Here is a 16,559-nt window from a genome sequence, read left to right on the forward strand (position 1 = left end):
GGCTGCTGACAATGGGGTTTGAACCCACTACCTCCCAAATAATGGATACTAAAAAACACCTTGTTCATCCTGAGTGAATATGAAGCTTAGAAGCTAATTAGTATGAATCGAAGTATCCCATTAGCGACAGCTATGCCCAAAATCCACAAAAATGGCATTCCTATAAGACCCATTATTACCTACAGAAATAGTCCTACCGACAAAATACCAAAATTCACACATTAATTTTTGAAGAAACACTAAATTTTTTAATAAAAATCCCCATCAAAAATTCAGATGAATTTTGACAAATTTCCTCAAACCTCATATTACAGCACCTTTATACATTAAATTCTTTTGACATAGCTAATATATATTCTAATATACCTGTCACTAAAACTATTAACCTGATTAAGAACAGTCCATACAAGCACAGCTCCTTAAGTAGCTATAAACTGGACAAATTTTTTAATGTCTCGAAATTTGTCCTTTCCAATAGTTATTTCTGAGGGGCTGTCTGGCCGAGGTGGTAAAGGCGTGCTCGGTTCGCCCGGAAGGACGTGGGTTCGAATCCCCATCAGGAAGTCGTAAAATTTAAGAAACGAGGTTTCCACTTCCAGAGGTGCATATGGCCCCTGAGGTTCACTCAGCCTGCACCAAAAATGAGTACCAGGTTAATTCCTGGGGGCAAAGACGGCCGGGCGTAAAGCTAACCACTCTATCCCATCAAGTGCCGAGGTTAAAGATAGTGGAAGCCTTTACCTTCCACCCCTCCAAGGGCCTTCCTGGCCTGTACGGAGATGACTTTGCTTTTAATAGTTACTAGCTGATGTACCCGTGCTTCGCTACGGAATTCTACACTGTATAAAGAATTCTAGGTTAGGTAGTGTACACGTTGTGAGCAAGATTGTCTTGTATAGCTCTTAACGTTACCCTAGAAACGCGACGGGAGGTCACCAAACATCTTTTCTCATATGAAGACTGAGGGAATTTTCACTGTAATGGTAGACCCAATTTCATACCATCAGTCACAATCAGGTTGGGATGTTTTCATTATAATGTCTTTTTACATCCTCAGAAAGACTGTCTTAGCGGTTTTCCCAAGTGAAATGAACGTACAATGACGTCAATAGGAATGGCGCGATTAAAAGCAATGCTTTCATATTACGAAATACTCGTTCAAATTAAACACCACACATTTTCTCACTTTTAATGAACAGGACTACGCTGCCTATCTAACAGTCCATAGTTCCAGACCTGGAATGACCAAACCGCAGACAGCCAAGATCCGTGAACACTCTTCGGTTTTCTTCAGCGGGGAGAGGGTCGAATAGTGGAGACTCCCAGGGCAAAAACTATGCCCAATTACTATTCTGTTTCCTAGGAGTACCCGATGAGTCGGAAAATATCAATTCACTACACTGGCGGCGTAAAAATCTATCTGACTTGAAGGCAAATTTTTCCTCCAAGCCAGAAGGAAAACCCCCTCTTCACTGCTAGTTTGGAATAAATTGAATGTAGAATTTAATAAAAGTGAAGAGAAAGAAGCTTTTCTTAAGAAACGGCTCTTTTCAGAGTTGAATTTTGAGTTATTTAGTGAATATTGTGGTGATATAATTTGGAAAAGGCCTAAATTGTTATTCTAGACCAGGCCATACTACTACTACTACTACTACTACTACTACTACTACTACTACTACTACTACTACTACTACTACTACTACTACTACTACTACTACTACTACCACCACCACTAAGTGAGGCTCTGCCTTAAGTATGCACACTACTCATTCAAAACAGCACATCAGAGTAGGGATCAAATAGCTGAAAGACTATGATGATCCAGTGTGTATCAGAAAATGTATGAACCAGAGGAATGGCATGCTAAAGAAGAAAGTTTTCTAACTCCCCAGCTATTTCCCGCCAATATTCAGTCAGGCTCTTATACTCGGTACACAGTAGTAATCCCATCTATCGGAGTTGAGAGGCAGCATAAGAGACAAAGAACATCACAATAAACAATGGTCAATGTAATGTTATTGTTGATCAATGTTATGCGCTTTCGATATTATAGGCCTTCACATTTCGTTTTATTCCCACTCTGAAATACCACTCTTATCATAGTCGGTACGGTAAAACTGAATAAAAGATAAATGATCGTAAATTGTATTCTCTATATTATATAGTACTTTTCGATAGAACCAATAACACTGGTATTTAAAAATGACATTTTTGGTGCCTTCCCCTAAACTACAATTTCATCCAGGATGAATAAAGTTGTTTATAGCTTAGACTGTAGTTTCTTTTTCCCTACTCTATATACCGATTTTCATTAAATTCTGTTAACCCATTTTCTCGTGGCTCGGCACTGATATGGACTTGGCAACAAAAATACAGATTCATGAATATCTGTGTTATCATAGCCGGTACGGTAAAAATGTATAAGACATAAATGGTCGGAAATTTAATTCTCTATAACTTTGGTTATGTAGTATTTATCGATACAACAACTAATAATATAAATATTTGAGAATTACATTTAGGCCTTCCCCTAAACTACCATTTCACTCAGCGTAAATAAAATTACTTATAGCTTAAATTGTAGTGGCTCATTCTCCGACTTTGCATACCAATTTTCAATGAAACAGGACCACTAATAACGTAAATATTTAAAAATTAAATGTTAGGCCTTCCCTTAAACTACCATTTCACTCAGCATGAATAAAATTATTCATAGGCTAGACTGTAGCGACGTATTCCTAGACTTTGCATACCAATTTTTATGAAGATAGGTCTACTAAAAACATAAATATTTGAAAATTAAATTTTAGGCCTTCCCCTAAACTACCATTTCTATCAGCGTGAATGAAATTATTTATGGCCTAGATTGTAGCGACTTATTCCCCGACTTTGCATACCAATTTTCATTAAATTCTCTTTGGCCATTTTCTAGTGATGCGTGTACAGACAGACAGACAGACAGACAGACAGACAGACAGACAGACAGACAGACAGACAGACAGACAGACAGACAGACAGACAGACAGACAGACAGACATTACGGAAATGTAAAAAGTGCATTTCCTGGTTACTGTGGACATGACCGATGCAGAAATACCATTCTTTTCAAATTCTGAGCAATGTACAGACAAAACTCTTATTTTATATATATAGATTTCTCATTTAATAATATAATTTATCGACAGGAAGGCCCCTGTGACCAAAGGCCAGCACGCTAACCATTTAGCCATGGAGCCGGACATCATTATTATAAGTAAATGTGATGTAGTTATCTCTTTTTTTTTTTTTTTTCATTTTTGATTCCCTTGCAAGAGCAGTCACAGGCTTATTTCTGATTTTACTGACAATTTTGTCAATGAATGATTTATTAAACCATCCATAAACCTGAGATGACATTAAGCTAATTCAAGATTTATTTCCACTTTTAGAATACTGTGATCTTCACACTGACTTTTAATTTTGAGAATCAAAACTCAATGGAACTTTTATCATCTAGTAAATCATTCTTATGACACAAAATATTTTAACAATGTGAACTGGTTTTTTTTTTTCCAAGTTACTTTATGTTGCTCTGATACAGAGAGGGCTTATGGCGACGATGGGACAGGAAAGGACTATGAGTAGAAAGGAAGCAGCTGTGGTCTTAATTAAGGTGTAAAAATGGGAAGCTACGGAAAACCATTTTCAGGGCTGCCGACAGTGGGGTTCGAACTGTTTTTTAACTGTTTTCATATACGATATTGACTCTTAAACAATTTAATTATAAGTGATTGTTTTTAGCATTACCAAGAATATAATTAGTCTCTTATTATAATATTTTTAGGCTGAAGATGTCTCACAATGAAGAGACGAAATATGTCCCTTTTTAAAATAAAATAATATTGTAAAGGTGGCATTACTCAATTAAGACCTTCTATCTTGTTGAGGTTGACAATACAGATTAATTATGAAATTTATTTGTTTTGATGACTGTCCCCAGCAAAATGCGTTAATGAGGTTTGACTGTATTGTAATGGTGGCAACTCTCAACTAAAATATAAGGATGTAATAAAAACTTTCCAGTCTATCAGACACACAACAATTTCAAATGTAAATTAAAACATTATAAGCATACCTGTAAAAATCACATATTATATATAAAGAATGACATGTTTCGTTCTACAAGAATATTCTCAGGTTCCATCAAATCACTTAAATTATGTGCATATTGTATGGGATATGACCAACACTGTACAATGAAATATTTTGTACTTATCTACTGCCGAAGAAACGTCTGTTGGAACCTCTCACTGTTATAACTCTTCCTTCTTCTTCCTTTACCTTCCACAACGAAAGTAATTTTCTCTTTCATTCGAATACATTATATTCAGACCACAAAACTACATGAAAGGCCAACACAGGCAAGAAGAACTGACATAAACTGCAGGTAAAATGCAGCGTGAAATCACATGCTGAAATTATCCTTTTCTAATGGTTGACTGTACAAGGCAAGTTTTGGAATTAAAGCATCATGGATAAGGCGAGTTATGGTTATAGTGAGAGGTGGCAACAGACGTTTCTTCGGCAGTGTAGATAAGTACAAAATATTTCATTATACGGTGTTGGTTGTATCCCATACAACCATACAACAATTTTTTTGCTCACATATGGTTCATATTGTCACTTAAATCCATGTCATTGACAACTTTACACTACGTAAACTATACTCTACATATATGCACATAATTTAAGTGATTTGATAGAATCGGAGGATGTTCTTGTAGAACGAAACAGGTCATTCTTTGTATATAATATGTGATTTTTACAGGTATGCTTACAGTGTTTTAATTTACATTTGAAACTGTTGTGTGTCTGACAGATTGAAAAGTTTTTATTACATTTAATAAGTCGACACTGGAAAATATGGTTTCTTTCTTTAAAAAAAAAAAATAAGGATGTACATTCATAGCCTACCTCCCTCTTTTCTCCTTAGTTTTTCTCCACCAGGAATCTGGATAACTCTTCCTCCTTCTCCCTTTATCTTCCACAACGGAAGTAATTTTTTCCTTCATTCGAATACATTATATTCAGACAACAAAACTACATGAAAGTCCAACACAGGTCAAGAAGAACTGACATAAACTGCAGGTAAATTGCAGCGTGAAGTCATATGCTGAAATTATCCTTTTCTAATGGTTGACTGTACAAGGCAAGTTTTAGAATTAAAGCATCATGGATAAGGCGAATTATGGAACAAGAGCCTAAATTTCGAAAAATGGGAAAAGGCAAGTTTTTACCCTACTCTCAAGATAGAATTATCACAAACCTAACCAAGAAGGCAATGCTACCTCTAACTCTTATTTTTTTAATTGGTTAAGATGAATTATGGAACAGACCAACCTGTATATACACACACAATTCAGAAAAGGGAAGGAAAAATAGCAATGAAGAAATTTTTTTATGCATAAACTGAAAGAAGAATACGTGTATTAAAATGCAATGTCCAATTGTTGCAGTCAGTGGACAGCCACTGTCAATGCTCTCACAGGTACGAGAAAGCTCTGTGTGGACATACTGTATTTCAGTGACTCATTGCATTGCCTGGTTTTCTTCCCTGCAATTACAGCTTGGAGAAGGCTGTAGGTGCCAAGAATTCAGCCCGATAAGCATTCTGATTAGAGAGACCAATGCACTCCGTGGAAGGTGAAAGTAAGCAGGGGTGCAAGGGGTGAAAAGTCAATCTCCATTAATGGGGGACCTTCGCAGTCCATATTTCTTCTGAATTGTGCAGCCTGGCATAATTTTTTCTGATCAATTTCTGACACAGCAGAATAGGGCGAAGTCTAAATTTCACATATAATGGGGTAGAAGTTCACCTATTCAATATACATGTAAAAATGATGTAACTCTATTTTCATAGAACATTCAATGGAACTAGTTTCGACCTTAATTGTGAGGTCATCCTCAGCCATTATATTAAGACCATAATATGAGAATTAGCTGTCAATAAGGATCAATATGAAATTTTATTACATATGAGTCTAAATTTCAGTCGGCATGTTACAATTTGATAGATGTCTTGGTGAACTAGAAGGGATTTACTGACCTGAATTTTATGTGTTTCTCAAACAGGGCTGTTCAAGTAGCATAAACATGGTGTAAAGTTGTGGCAAAGGCTAGAAGTCAGTACAACCATTACAATAAATAACTACATATCAAAAGGTACTGGGCAGTTACTAATTGTTACACCGATGGTGACAGTCTCCTACATAGATAAAGGGGGGCGGGGGGAACCCACACAAAAACTTCACAAAATTATGGAATAGGAGAACTTCAGAACAAAAAACATAATTCTTAAGCAGAATTCAGCTCAGATACAACATCCAGTACACAGATGTAAGTAATCTGGTGTCGCTTACATACAGTGAAGGTCCCAAATTCTACAATGGACAAATCGGTCAAAATTTTAAAACAAGATTCACAGAACATATTAGAGCTGTACTGTATATGAAACAGATACAAACTCACCAGTATGACATTTTATTAAAATGCTCAGTAAACCTAGTTAGATTGGGACTTCGTTCTTCATTCTGTTCTTGTGCCCAAATTAGAACTTCAGGAATTTCAATCTTCATAAACAAATTGGCATCTAGAAGAGTCATTTGTTCAGCAATTTGTTCTGATTTGAAATCCAAGAGTGATGCTTGTCTGAAACATTACCAGATACGTACATTTTATTTATTCAGACTTCCAGCAAAGTACACAACAAACTTGTTTAATACAATATTACACTTCATTCTCTAAAAACACAGATAAAGAAAAATATCTCATATATGATAATCATTTAACCCAATATCCATGAATTTAGTTTCAAACTTATTATTTGGTTCTTCACCAAGCTATACAAGATTGTAAGTGTTGAAAAAAGATTATTCATTCAAGGTTCTGCCAACAAGGTAAAGAGGGAAAAGTAGCACTTCTTTTAGATGTTCACTTATTCAAATTTACATGAACACAGATAGAGGACATAAGATGTATTCCTCTAGAAGGAAAGATCTCCTATCAACATTTTCTAATTTATTACTTTTATAACAATTCATTCTTTACCTGGAAAAGGCTATAACTTCTTTTAGAAGAATTTGATCAAAAACAACTTTCTCCCTACTAAAACAATAAAAGAGTAATGATAGCCTATTGTTGATCCGGAAAGAATATTGTTACAAATGCCAAATCATTTCGGAAAAGGCTAGGAAAGCAACAGATAGGGAATCTGCCACCTGGGCGACTGCCCTAAATGCAGATTAGTATTGATTGATTGACAAATGCTTCATGTGCAAAAAAAAGTTTCTCTTTTAGGAATAACTGGAATACGGTCTCTCTTCTCCAATACCTAAAGTTAGAAGAACCACTTTTGGAGCTGAACTTTTTCCCATGATTCAAATAAAACTGAAACTTCCAAAATGTTTGGATATGAAAATGTTAAACTTAATTGGGACTCAAACCAATGGGAGCAACTGTTGATTGTCTAGCGCATTATTACTACATCGGGCATGACCAGCCAAATGATCAGTGCAAGGCACCTTTCTATAGATATTATACCTAGGTATAAACAACATTGACGTATTTTCTTGAGCTACGGTACAACTGATTGCATATACCTGTATGCTTCTCTTCCAGCAGAGTGGTCAAGCAATTGGTAATAGAAACAACAATAATACTACTACTACATTTTTTCTTATTGCTATTTGTTTTATGTTGCACTACCACAAATCGGTCTTCTGGTGATGATGGCAAAGGAAAGGGCTAGGTTTGGAAATGAAGCAACCATGGCCTTAATCCAATCAAACAATCAATCAATCATAGAAGTAGAACTTCCACGGTGTATAGAATTATTTAGTTCTTTTTCTGGGTTGAACCGATTTATTGTTTTCTGTACATTACGTACAGATTTGCCGGCGTTTCAAATATGTAGATTGCTGCCTGAGAGACTGATTGTCTCGGATCGAGTAGGGGTATTTCAGTCGCCTTGACAAAGAATACTGCAATGTATTCGATACATCGGCAAAACTGTACGTAATGTACAGAAAACAACAAGGTTCAACCTGGATAAATAAATAAATAAATAAATAAATAAATAAATAAATAAATAAATAAATAAATAAATAAATAAATAAATAAATAAATAAATAAATAAATAAATAAATAAATAAATAAATCAATCAATCAATCAATCAATCAATCAATCAATCAATCATTCATTCATTCAGTCAACACTGATCTGCATTTAGGGCAGTCACCCACACCTTCCTTGGGGAGTTAGGGATTGGAACAACTTGCCAAGGCAGATGTTCAATAAATTTCCAATTTCTTTGAAGTCATTTAGGAAAAGGCTGGGAAAACAACAGATAGGGAATCTGCCACCTGGGTGACTGCCCTGAATTGATAGCAGATTTCCCATCTGTTGTTATCCTAGCCTTTTCTTAAATGATTGCAAAGAATTTGGAAATTTATTGAACATCTCCCTGATAAATTATTCCAATCCCTAACTCTCCTAACTACAAACAAATATCTGTACCAATTTGTTCTCTTGAGTTCCAACTTTATCTTCATATTGTGATCTTTTCTACTTTTAAAGACACCATTCAAACTTATTCATCTACTAATGTCATTCCACACCATATCTCTACTGACAGCTCGGAACATACCACTTATAATACCAATATAAATGGTTCGTTATTGTACATTAGTTGAGCAGCTCGTCTTCTTTCTCCCAAGCCTTCCCAGCCCAAACTTTGCAACATTTTTGTAACGCTACTCTTTTGTCGGAAATCACCCAGAACAAATCAAACTGCTGTTCTTTGGATTTTTTGCAGTTCTTGAATCAAGTAATCCTGGTGAGGGTCCTATACATTGGAACCATACTCTATTCGGTGTCTTACCTGAGACTTATATGCCCTCTCCTTTACATCCTTACTATAACCCCTAAATACCTTTATAATAGTGTGAAGAGATCTGTACCCTTTATTAACAATCCTATTTATGGTTTTATCCCAATGAAGATCTTTCCTTATATTAACACCTAGGTACTTACAGCGATCCCCATAAGGAACTTTCACCCCATCAAGGCAGTTATTAAAAGTGAAAGGACTTTTCTTATTAGTGAAACTCGACAACCTAACTTTTAACCCAGTTTATCATCATACGATTGCCAGCTGTCCATTTCACAACACTGTCGAGGTCATTTTGCAATTGCTCACAATCTTGTAACTTATTTATTACTCTATACAGAAAAACATCACCTGAAAAAAGCTTTATCTCTGATTCTACTTCTTTACATCACTTATATATATAAGAAAACATAAAGTTGCAATAATAAAGCCTTGAGGAATTCCCCCTCTTAATGATTACAGGATCAGATCACGCTTCACCTACTCTAATTCTCAAAGTTCCATTTTCTAGAAATATAGCCACCCATTCAATCACTCTGTTGTCTAGTCCAACAGCCCTCATTTTTGCCAGTACTCTCCCATGATCTACCCTATCAAATGCCTTAAATAGATCAATCATGATACAGTCCATCTGACCTCCTGAATTCAAGATATCTGCTATATTTTGCTGGAATCCTACAAGTTGAGCTTCAGGAGAATAACCTTTTCTAAACCCAAACTGCCTTCTATAGAACCAGTTATTAATTTCATAAACATGTCTAATATAAACAACTTTGCAATCAGCTTCATAGTTCTGCATTAGACTCAATTTAGGGCACATTAAGCAAGCTCAAAATAATTAACAGCCAACCTGGAAGGATTGAAAGAAATGAACATTCAACAATAATAGAACAGTGTCAAGAAGTCAACCATTTAAAAAACCCACCTTTTAACTGGAAGACAAACAGATATTTTTAGTATAACAGTGTAAAACTTTTAAAAACTATTCCAATGAATAGATATAGTTTTTTAAGTAGGCTAACTATGTATTCATCCTGTCTCATTTCATCAACCCATTAACCCCCACATTGATTTAACATCATTTTAATTTAATTTATATTCAAATAATTTTTAAAAGGAACAATGTACCTGAAAATGTACTCAGAAACTTAGCGATTCACCTAAGCTTAACAACAGCTGAAGATGTTCTCAAGTGAGAACGAAACATGTACTGTTTATAATTAATTAGTTTGCTAAAAAGCAAATAAAAAGTATCAAAAAGGTGGAAGATTTTCAATTACTTTAAGTCTCTTTAAGATTCCTGAGGCCGGAGACCCCATTGCCAACCCATCCTGTTTATAAATGAACTTGTCAAAGACGAAGTAGTTATTATTTATAAGCAACTTAACAATTTTCATGAAATCTTGCATCTCAAGTTCACTTAGCTGACTGTAGGACCTTAGATTCTTGAAAATAATAGGAAGCAGGTTATTGATTCTAATACTCGGAAACATGTTGACGATATCAAATGAATGTAAGGTGTGGTGAGCTTGCAATTTAAAATTGTTTAATTTATTAACCAATTCTATGGAGTTCTTTATGGACTTATTTGCAATAAACCTATAGTGTTGTTTAAGAAATTTCTGAATAAACTTAGCCAATTTGTATAGAGGACTGGGTCTGTAATTTATTATGGGTCGAATGGAGACTCCGGCCTTGTGGATCTTGGGGAGTGCCCTCGCTGTTGGAAGGCCCGGGTTCATATTTACTAGTTTTTGCTTCTCCTGTTCGGTAAAGAGGAAGGTTGCATTCTTTAATGTTTGTTTTAATTGGCGTTGAAGAGTTTGCGTTGGGTCTTTCTTGATCAATAAAAAGTTTTCATTATCGAAAAAATGTTTAGTCTTTTAAATGTAATCATCCTTATGCATGATTACAGTTACATTACCCTTATTTGCTTTAGTGATAATGAGTTCCTCATCTTTAACCTTTTTTTAAGTTCTAGAATACATTTTTTTTTCTTTTTTTCTTTTCTTTTTGCTAGTTGCTTTACGTCGCACCGACACAGATAGGTCCTATGGCGACGATGGGACAGGGAAGGGCTAGGAGTGGGAAGGAAGCGGCCGTGGCCTTAATTAAGGTACAGCCCCAGCATTTGCCTGGTGTGAAAATGGGAAACCACGGAAAACCATCTTCAGGGCTGCCGACAGTGGGGTTCGAACCTACTATCTCCCGAATACTGGATACTGGCCGCATTTAAGTGACTGCAGCTATCGAGCTCGGTGTAGAATACACTTTTTATCAATATTGACGTCATTGGAACTGCAAGCGGAAATCTCTTTATTATTAGTAAATAAACTATTGGGCAACTTTCTTTTTAGATCTAATCTAACTCCCTCCTGTACCTCGTGATAATTTACCAATCGCAACTTACGATTCCAATCAAGTTTTGTGGTCTTTTTGGACAGGGTGAAATTAGGCCAGTTATGTTTTGGGCCTTTAGAAAGAATTTGCATTTCTTTCTCATTCAACTCGGAGAGGTTGATTACTGGTGTATGAAAACTCCCGATTAGATCTTTATTAGAAAAATGTTTGGTTCTTAAGACGAGTTTACTTGATGTTGATTCGTTTTTTAGCATTTCTAGTTTTTTATCCAATATTTTCTGTTTAGCCGGAAGGAAGTTATTTAATTTATTCTGAACCGAGTCCTGAAAAATGTTCCATTGCGCTTTACTAAGCAAGGCAGCGGCCCTGAAGTGAGCCTCATATAATTGCCGATTCAAAAAGGTTTTTTCCTCATTTTAACTCATTTTTTAGACAAAATCTTTTACATTTTTGTTGTACGTTACACTGGTGGGAGAGCACCTGATTCATTTTAAATACACTTATTTGGGCTCAGATTAAATTCGATACATTGTTTGATAAACTTTATATCCTTGCCTATCTTTCCTTGCACAAACATAACACAAAGCTTGACTTATTACAATGTGCAAAATGTGAGTAGCACTGTTACTTGCTACTGAACGCACCGCTCACCAAACATGCACTGTCATGCCTAATAATGGATTGAGGGTCTTGGTTTTCAAAGATAGTGGAAATAACTGTCAACTCCCCTTTCTAACAATCTGTTTGAAAGGTATATGGAGTTTCAAAGATCCTCCATGGCTCAGGCAGCAGCGCGTCGGCCTCTCACCGCTGGGTTCCATGGTTCAAAGCCCGGTCACTCCATGTGAGATTTGTGCTGGACAAAGTGGAAACGGGACAGGTTTTTCTCTGGGTACTCCGGTTTTCCGTGTCATCTTGTCAGGGATGTAATGAATGAAGCCCCCATCTTGCGGCGAGTATAGGAATTGTGCCGGCTGCCAAAGCCTGTCGCACTCCTCTGGGGCAATGATTAATGATTGACATGAAATGAAATGATATTGGAGAGTGTTGCTGGAATGAAAGATCCCCCAGATGCAAGCTCACAGCTGCGCGACTAACCGCACAGCCAACCCACCCGGTCAATATAACTTTAAAACAACTTATAAGTGTTGTGAAGTGCGAGACAATGTACGTAACACACTGAATGCTCAGTTTCTGAATGGTTGGATTGGTAGAGGTGGGCCAATTCCCTGGCTGCCTAGAAACCCTGATCGCACTCCAATGAACTTCTTCTTCTGGGGATACATTTAGAACATTGTTTATGGTGAGAATTTACGTGAATCAGTGCATCTCAAAGGAAGGTGCTGCAATCACCACTGTCACTCCAGGCATGTTCCAACATAAGAAACTGATTATTTATTTAATGTCTGCTATGCTACTAATGGAAAACATATAAAAATGTATTAAGGTATGTAAAAAACCTCCCACCTTTCCTCTTCAGTTTAAGACCATAATCACCTCAATATGTTTATCCTACTTGAGGCAGCAATTTTTTAAAATACGGGTATTCTTTCTTCAATACTCTTGTATTTGTCGAAGCTAGTTTTATTGCATCTAAAACTCAATTTCAGGAAGAATGAATGATGATAAGTGTGCAAACTTTGAGTTCACCATTATATCATCAGCATCAATTTACCGAGAATATTTTCAATTATTATTACCATACAGATTTGGTAAAAGGGTGAGGAAACCAATTAATAGAAATGCAATATAATTCTCTGCTTGCTGTAATCTAATCAGAACTATGCACTGACTTGTAATACAACTGCTAATAGAGTGACGTTGCCAGTCCTCTTTATAAAGTTTACAGAGTGGTCGTGGTGGTTATTGTTTTATGAGGAAATATAACTTTGCAACCATCCTCTACATAACACTAATCAGAGAGAAAAATGGAAAGGATCCAGCACTTCAGAAAATGAAGATATCGGCCAAAGAAAGACAAGGGCAATGAAGGGCGTGAAAATGAAATACCCCCTAGGCCTTGCAAACCAAATACTGTCGGGGTTGAAAAATAACAAGAGTTGATCAAGGAAGGTCGGATAGGATAGATGAAAGTGAGGAGCCTGTCACAAGTAAGTGGAAGCAATGCCAAGAGTCAGCTAAAGGCCAACCCACGCTCCCAAGTTGAGACCCTGGGGCCCCATTTAGTCACATCTTATGACTGGCAGGGGATACCATGGGTGTTATTCTGCCACCCCCTTCCCAGAACTTTGTTGATTTTGCATTGAAGAGTTAGATGGCACCAAATCCAAATGCCTGCAGGTGGTAACTAAGGCCATGAACAGCTACTCCAATTAGTGTGCAAGAAGAAGGAGGAAGAGGAGGCCATACATGAATCATGCATCAAGGATCTCAGAAGGAAATATGAGCTTAAAAACTGGGAAGTCATTGGGCTTAAGACTGGTGCTAGTAGGACAATTCCTAAGGAAATGGCCTTCCTAAGAATAAAAAAATCCCAGACATCATCATCCAGACCATAATGGACTCTGTGCTAAAAAAAATCATTAGCAATTGTTAGACATCATTTGTATGCCCTGACCTAGAATACTATGTACTGGATTTTCCTTTTACCAATTAAATCAGAAAGAGAAAATCGCAATTTTAAGTACTTGGGGAGTATAGTATCAAAAGACAACCTTGCAAAATATGAGGTGGACAGTCGAATTAGCAAGGCAACTCAATATTACCACCAAGTAAGACAAATGCTGTGGAATAAACAAGAAGCATGGAAAGCTAAGATGACATGATATAAATCATATTATACACCCACCCTCACGTATAACTTGGAAACTACCATATTAACGAGACAAGATAACTCAAAATTCCAAGCTGCAGAAATGAAGTTTCTATGCACCATGATACAGGAGACCTGGGAGGACAAGTTCAGGAATAAAAAAGTCTGAAAGGAGGTGGGAATAGGAGACTCCCTACTACAGAGGATACAGAAAGCAAGACTGGAGTGGTTTGACCATGTAAAAAGGATGAGTGCAAGCAGGACTTCAAGAAGAGAATATCGAAGAGAAGTGAAAGGAAAAAGAACAGTGGGCAGACCCAGAGGAAAATGGATCGATCTGAAGAAGAAAGATGTCGAGGAGAGAAAACAAGATTGGAAGAAAATCATGAGAGAACAGTGGTTCATGGACAGACAAAGATGGAGGGTGTGCGCACACCACACCCGGGCAACTGGAGATGGTCAGCGATGATGATGATGATGATGACAAACTCAAACCATGCTTGCATCTTAACAACAAATAAAAGTAATTACAAGGTTTCTTTCATCCTGATTGTTCATGTGTCCATGTGGAAAGACCCAAAACCTTCAGCCATATCAAATTAACTGACCACACAGTAAATCTATCCATTTAACTTTTTTCATTTATCCTTCAGAGTTAAGTAAGCAAAGAGCTTCTCCATATCTTTAGAATAACATATAGCAAGTGCACACCTTGTATATATATTAAGAGATGGCAGAAGTGTATTTGAAGTATTATGAAGTTTCTTGGCATTATATTTTTCCAGTATTTTTACCCGAAGTGCTTTTGCCATAGTGAGATCCCCACTGCACAAGAGCTGGTAGACAAAGTCCATCAATGTTTGAAGAACCACGTTGTCCAAATCAGACATCCTAAAAACAAAACAACATTGGTATAGGATAAAAAACATCATATAAAGAACATTTATAATGTCCAATTCAAGAATAAAATATTTTCTTACGTGAGGTCACTGACGACCCTGACTAGAAGAGAGAAGGACTCGCGAGCAGCACGTTGCTTTGTGAGGTCAGAGGAACAACTAAATCTCTGGTGACGATGACACAACTTACGAATCAGCTCTAGTGGTGAGAGGAATGTCCGATATGTTGTAAGGAAAGCTTCTTGATACAGGAAGTCTGTGGCACATTTAATTTGCAAAAAATTAATTACAAAAATCTTGTTTCATTCTAAAGGTTCAATACATACTCGGAGTGAATAAATGAGAACAGATTTCAAACAACAGTTCATGAGCTACTTCAGCTTATCATAGCCTAAACATTTAAGTTAGCAGCCTCCAAAAGTGAAACAGAACAACAGAGAACTCACTACACAATAAGTACCAAATTTTAATCAATCCATTACACTAGTTGTCAATCTATTCTATGTATTTAAAAAAAAAAAAAAAAAAAAAAAAGAGAGAGAGAGAGGAGGAGGAGGAAGAAGCTTTGATCCTTGGAAATGGACATTTTTTCACACTCATAATAGGTAATATAAATCAAATCATAATGTTGTCTGTACACTTCAAATTTTTGCTTCATACTTCGTTTTTAGATATGGTACACAAAAGTCAAAAGTAGGTTAATTTCGAATATGTCTGTTTGTGTGTATTGAAATCATGGGAAAATAGCTGAACAGACCTTTTCAAAACTCATTATTTAAGTTCAGGGGGAGCTTGGGAGTACATTAGGTTATACATTATTTGGTTATAGTCTGTTTGTGGCATTGATATATTCTTTCTGTCTAGTATTTGAAGATTTTCCCTTCAAAGTGACAGGGAAGAGAGAGCAACGTATTCCTATCACCCCTAGCAAATTCAACCACAGGGAGGGCCAAAATAAACAGCTATAAGAAGCTGTATTTTCACTTGCCACATGTGCTTTGGTCTGTGTTAAACAGTGCAGTGCACAGTGATAACAAATATCCTTTTCATGAATTTTAGAAAATTTCCTTTAAATATGAGATTTAAGAGGTGTATTTTAAGGAAACAATAAAACTGATGTGCTCTGTTTAACTGCTGCTGTGTGTTTACTCGGAGGAAGGGGCAAAGCCAATGCATTCTGATACAAAAGAACTGGTGTGTCATATTCATGTGCATTTCGAAAGTAAATACGAGCATGTGAAACTCTTTACATTTCGCAGAAAACTTTGCTCTGCGTCTTCAGAAGAAAATCTTCTCTGTTCCCGAGCAAGACTTCTCTAATAATGAAGCTATGAATTTAAGAATGATTTAGTTTCTGTTAGTAATGTGCAAGAAAGGACTGCTAAAGCTACGGGACTGTCTCTGAATGTAATACGAAATATTTTACAAGAGAAACATGCAAAGGGTTCTCTTCATAGCTCCATTAAGAAGAGACCTTGCCAAACCAATAACACTGATAATATTGATTGTGAAATACTGCAATGACTCATTTTAAATCTGTATAGGGGAGAGTTTATTCCCAGTTTAAATAATATACTTACTGCCTGGAAGGGAAAACTA

The 16,559-nt window shown here is 36.4% G+C and overlaps 1 protein-coding gene across 1 annotated transcript in view; it reads right to left on the minus strand.

The window, feature by feature from the left end:
* C3G (C3G guanyl-nucleotide exchange factor) overlaps positions 1–16,559 on the minus strand; it is a 426,509-nt gene that overhangs the window by 12,740 nt on the left and 397,210 nt on the right. Inside the window, exons 12-14 of the mRNA XM_068226676.1 lie at positions 15,042–15,216; positions 14,773–14,952; positions 6,508–6,687 (exon numbers count right to left, since the gene is read on the minus strand). Of these exons, the coding sequence (XP_068082777.1) occupies positions 6,508–6,687; positions 14,773–14,952; positions 15,042–15,216 (535 nt within the window). The remainder of the gene's footprint in view (positions 1–6,507; positions 6,688–14,772; positions 14,953–15,041; positions 15,217–16,559) is intronic.

The sequence above is a fragment of the Anabrus simplex genome, chromosome 3 (genome assembly GCF_040414725.1).
Source record: "Anabrus simplex isolate iqAnaSimp1 chromosome 3, ASM4041472v1, whole genome shotgun sequence".
Classification (NCBI taxonomy): Eukaryota; Metazoa; Arthropoda; class Insecta; order Orthoptera; family Tettigoniidae; genus Anabrus; species Anabrus simplex.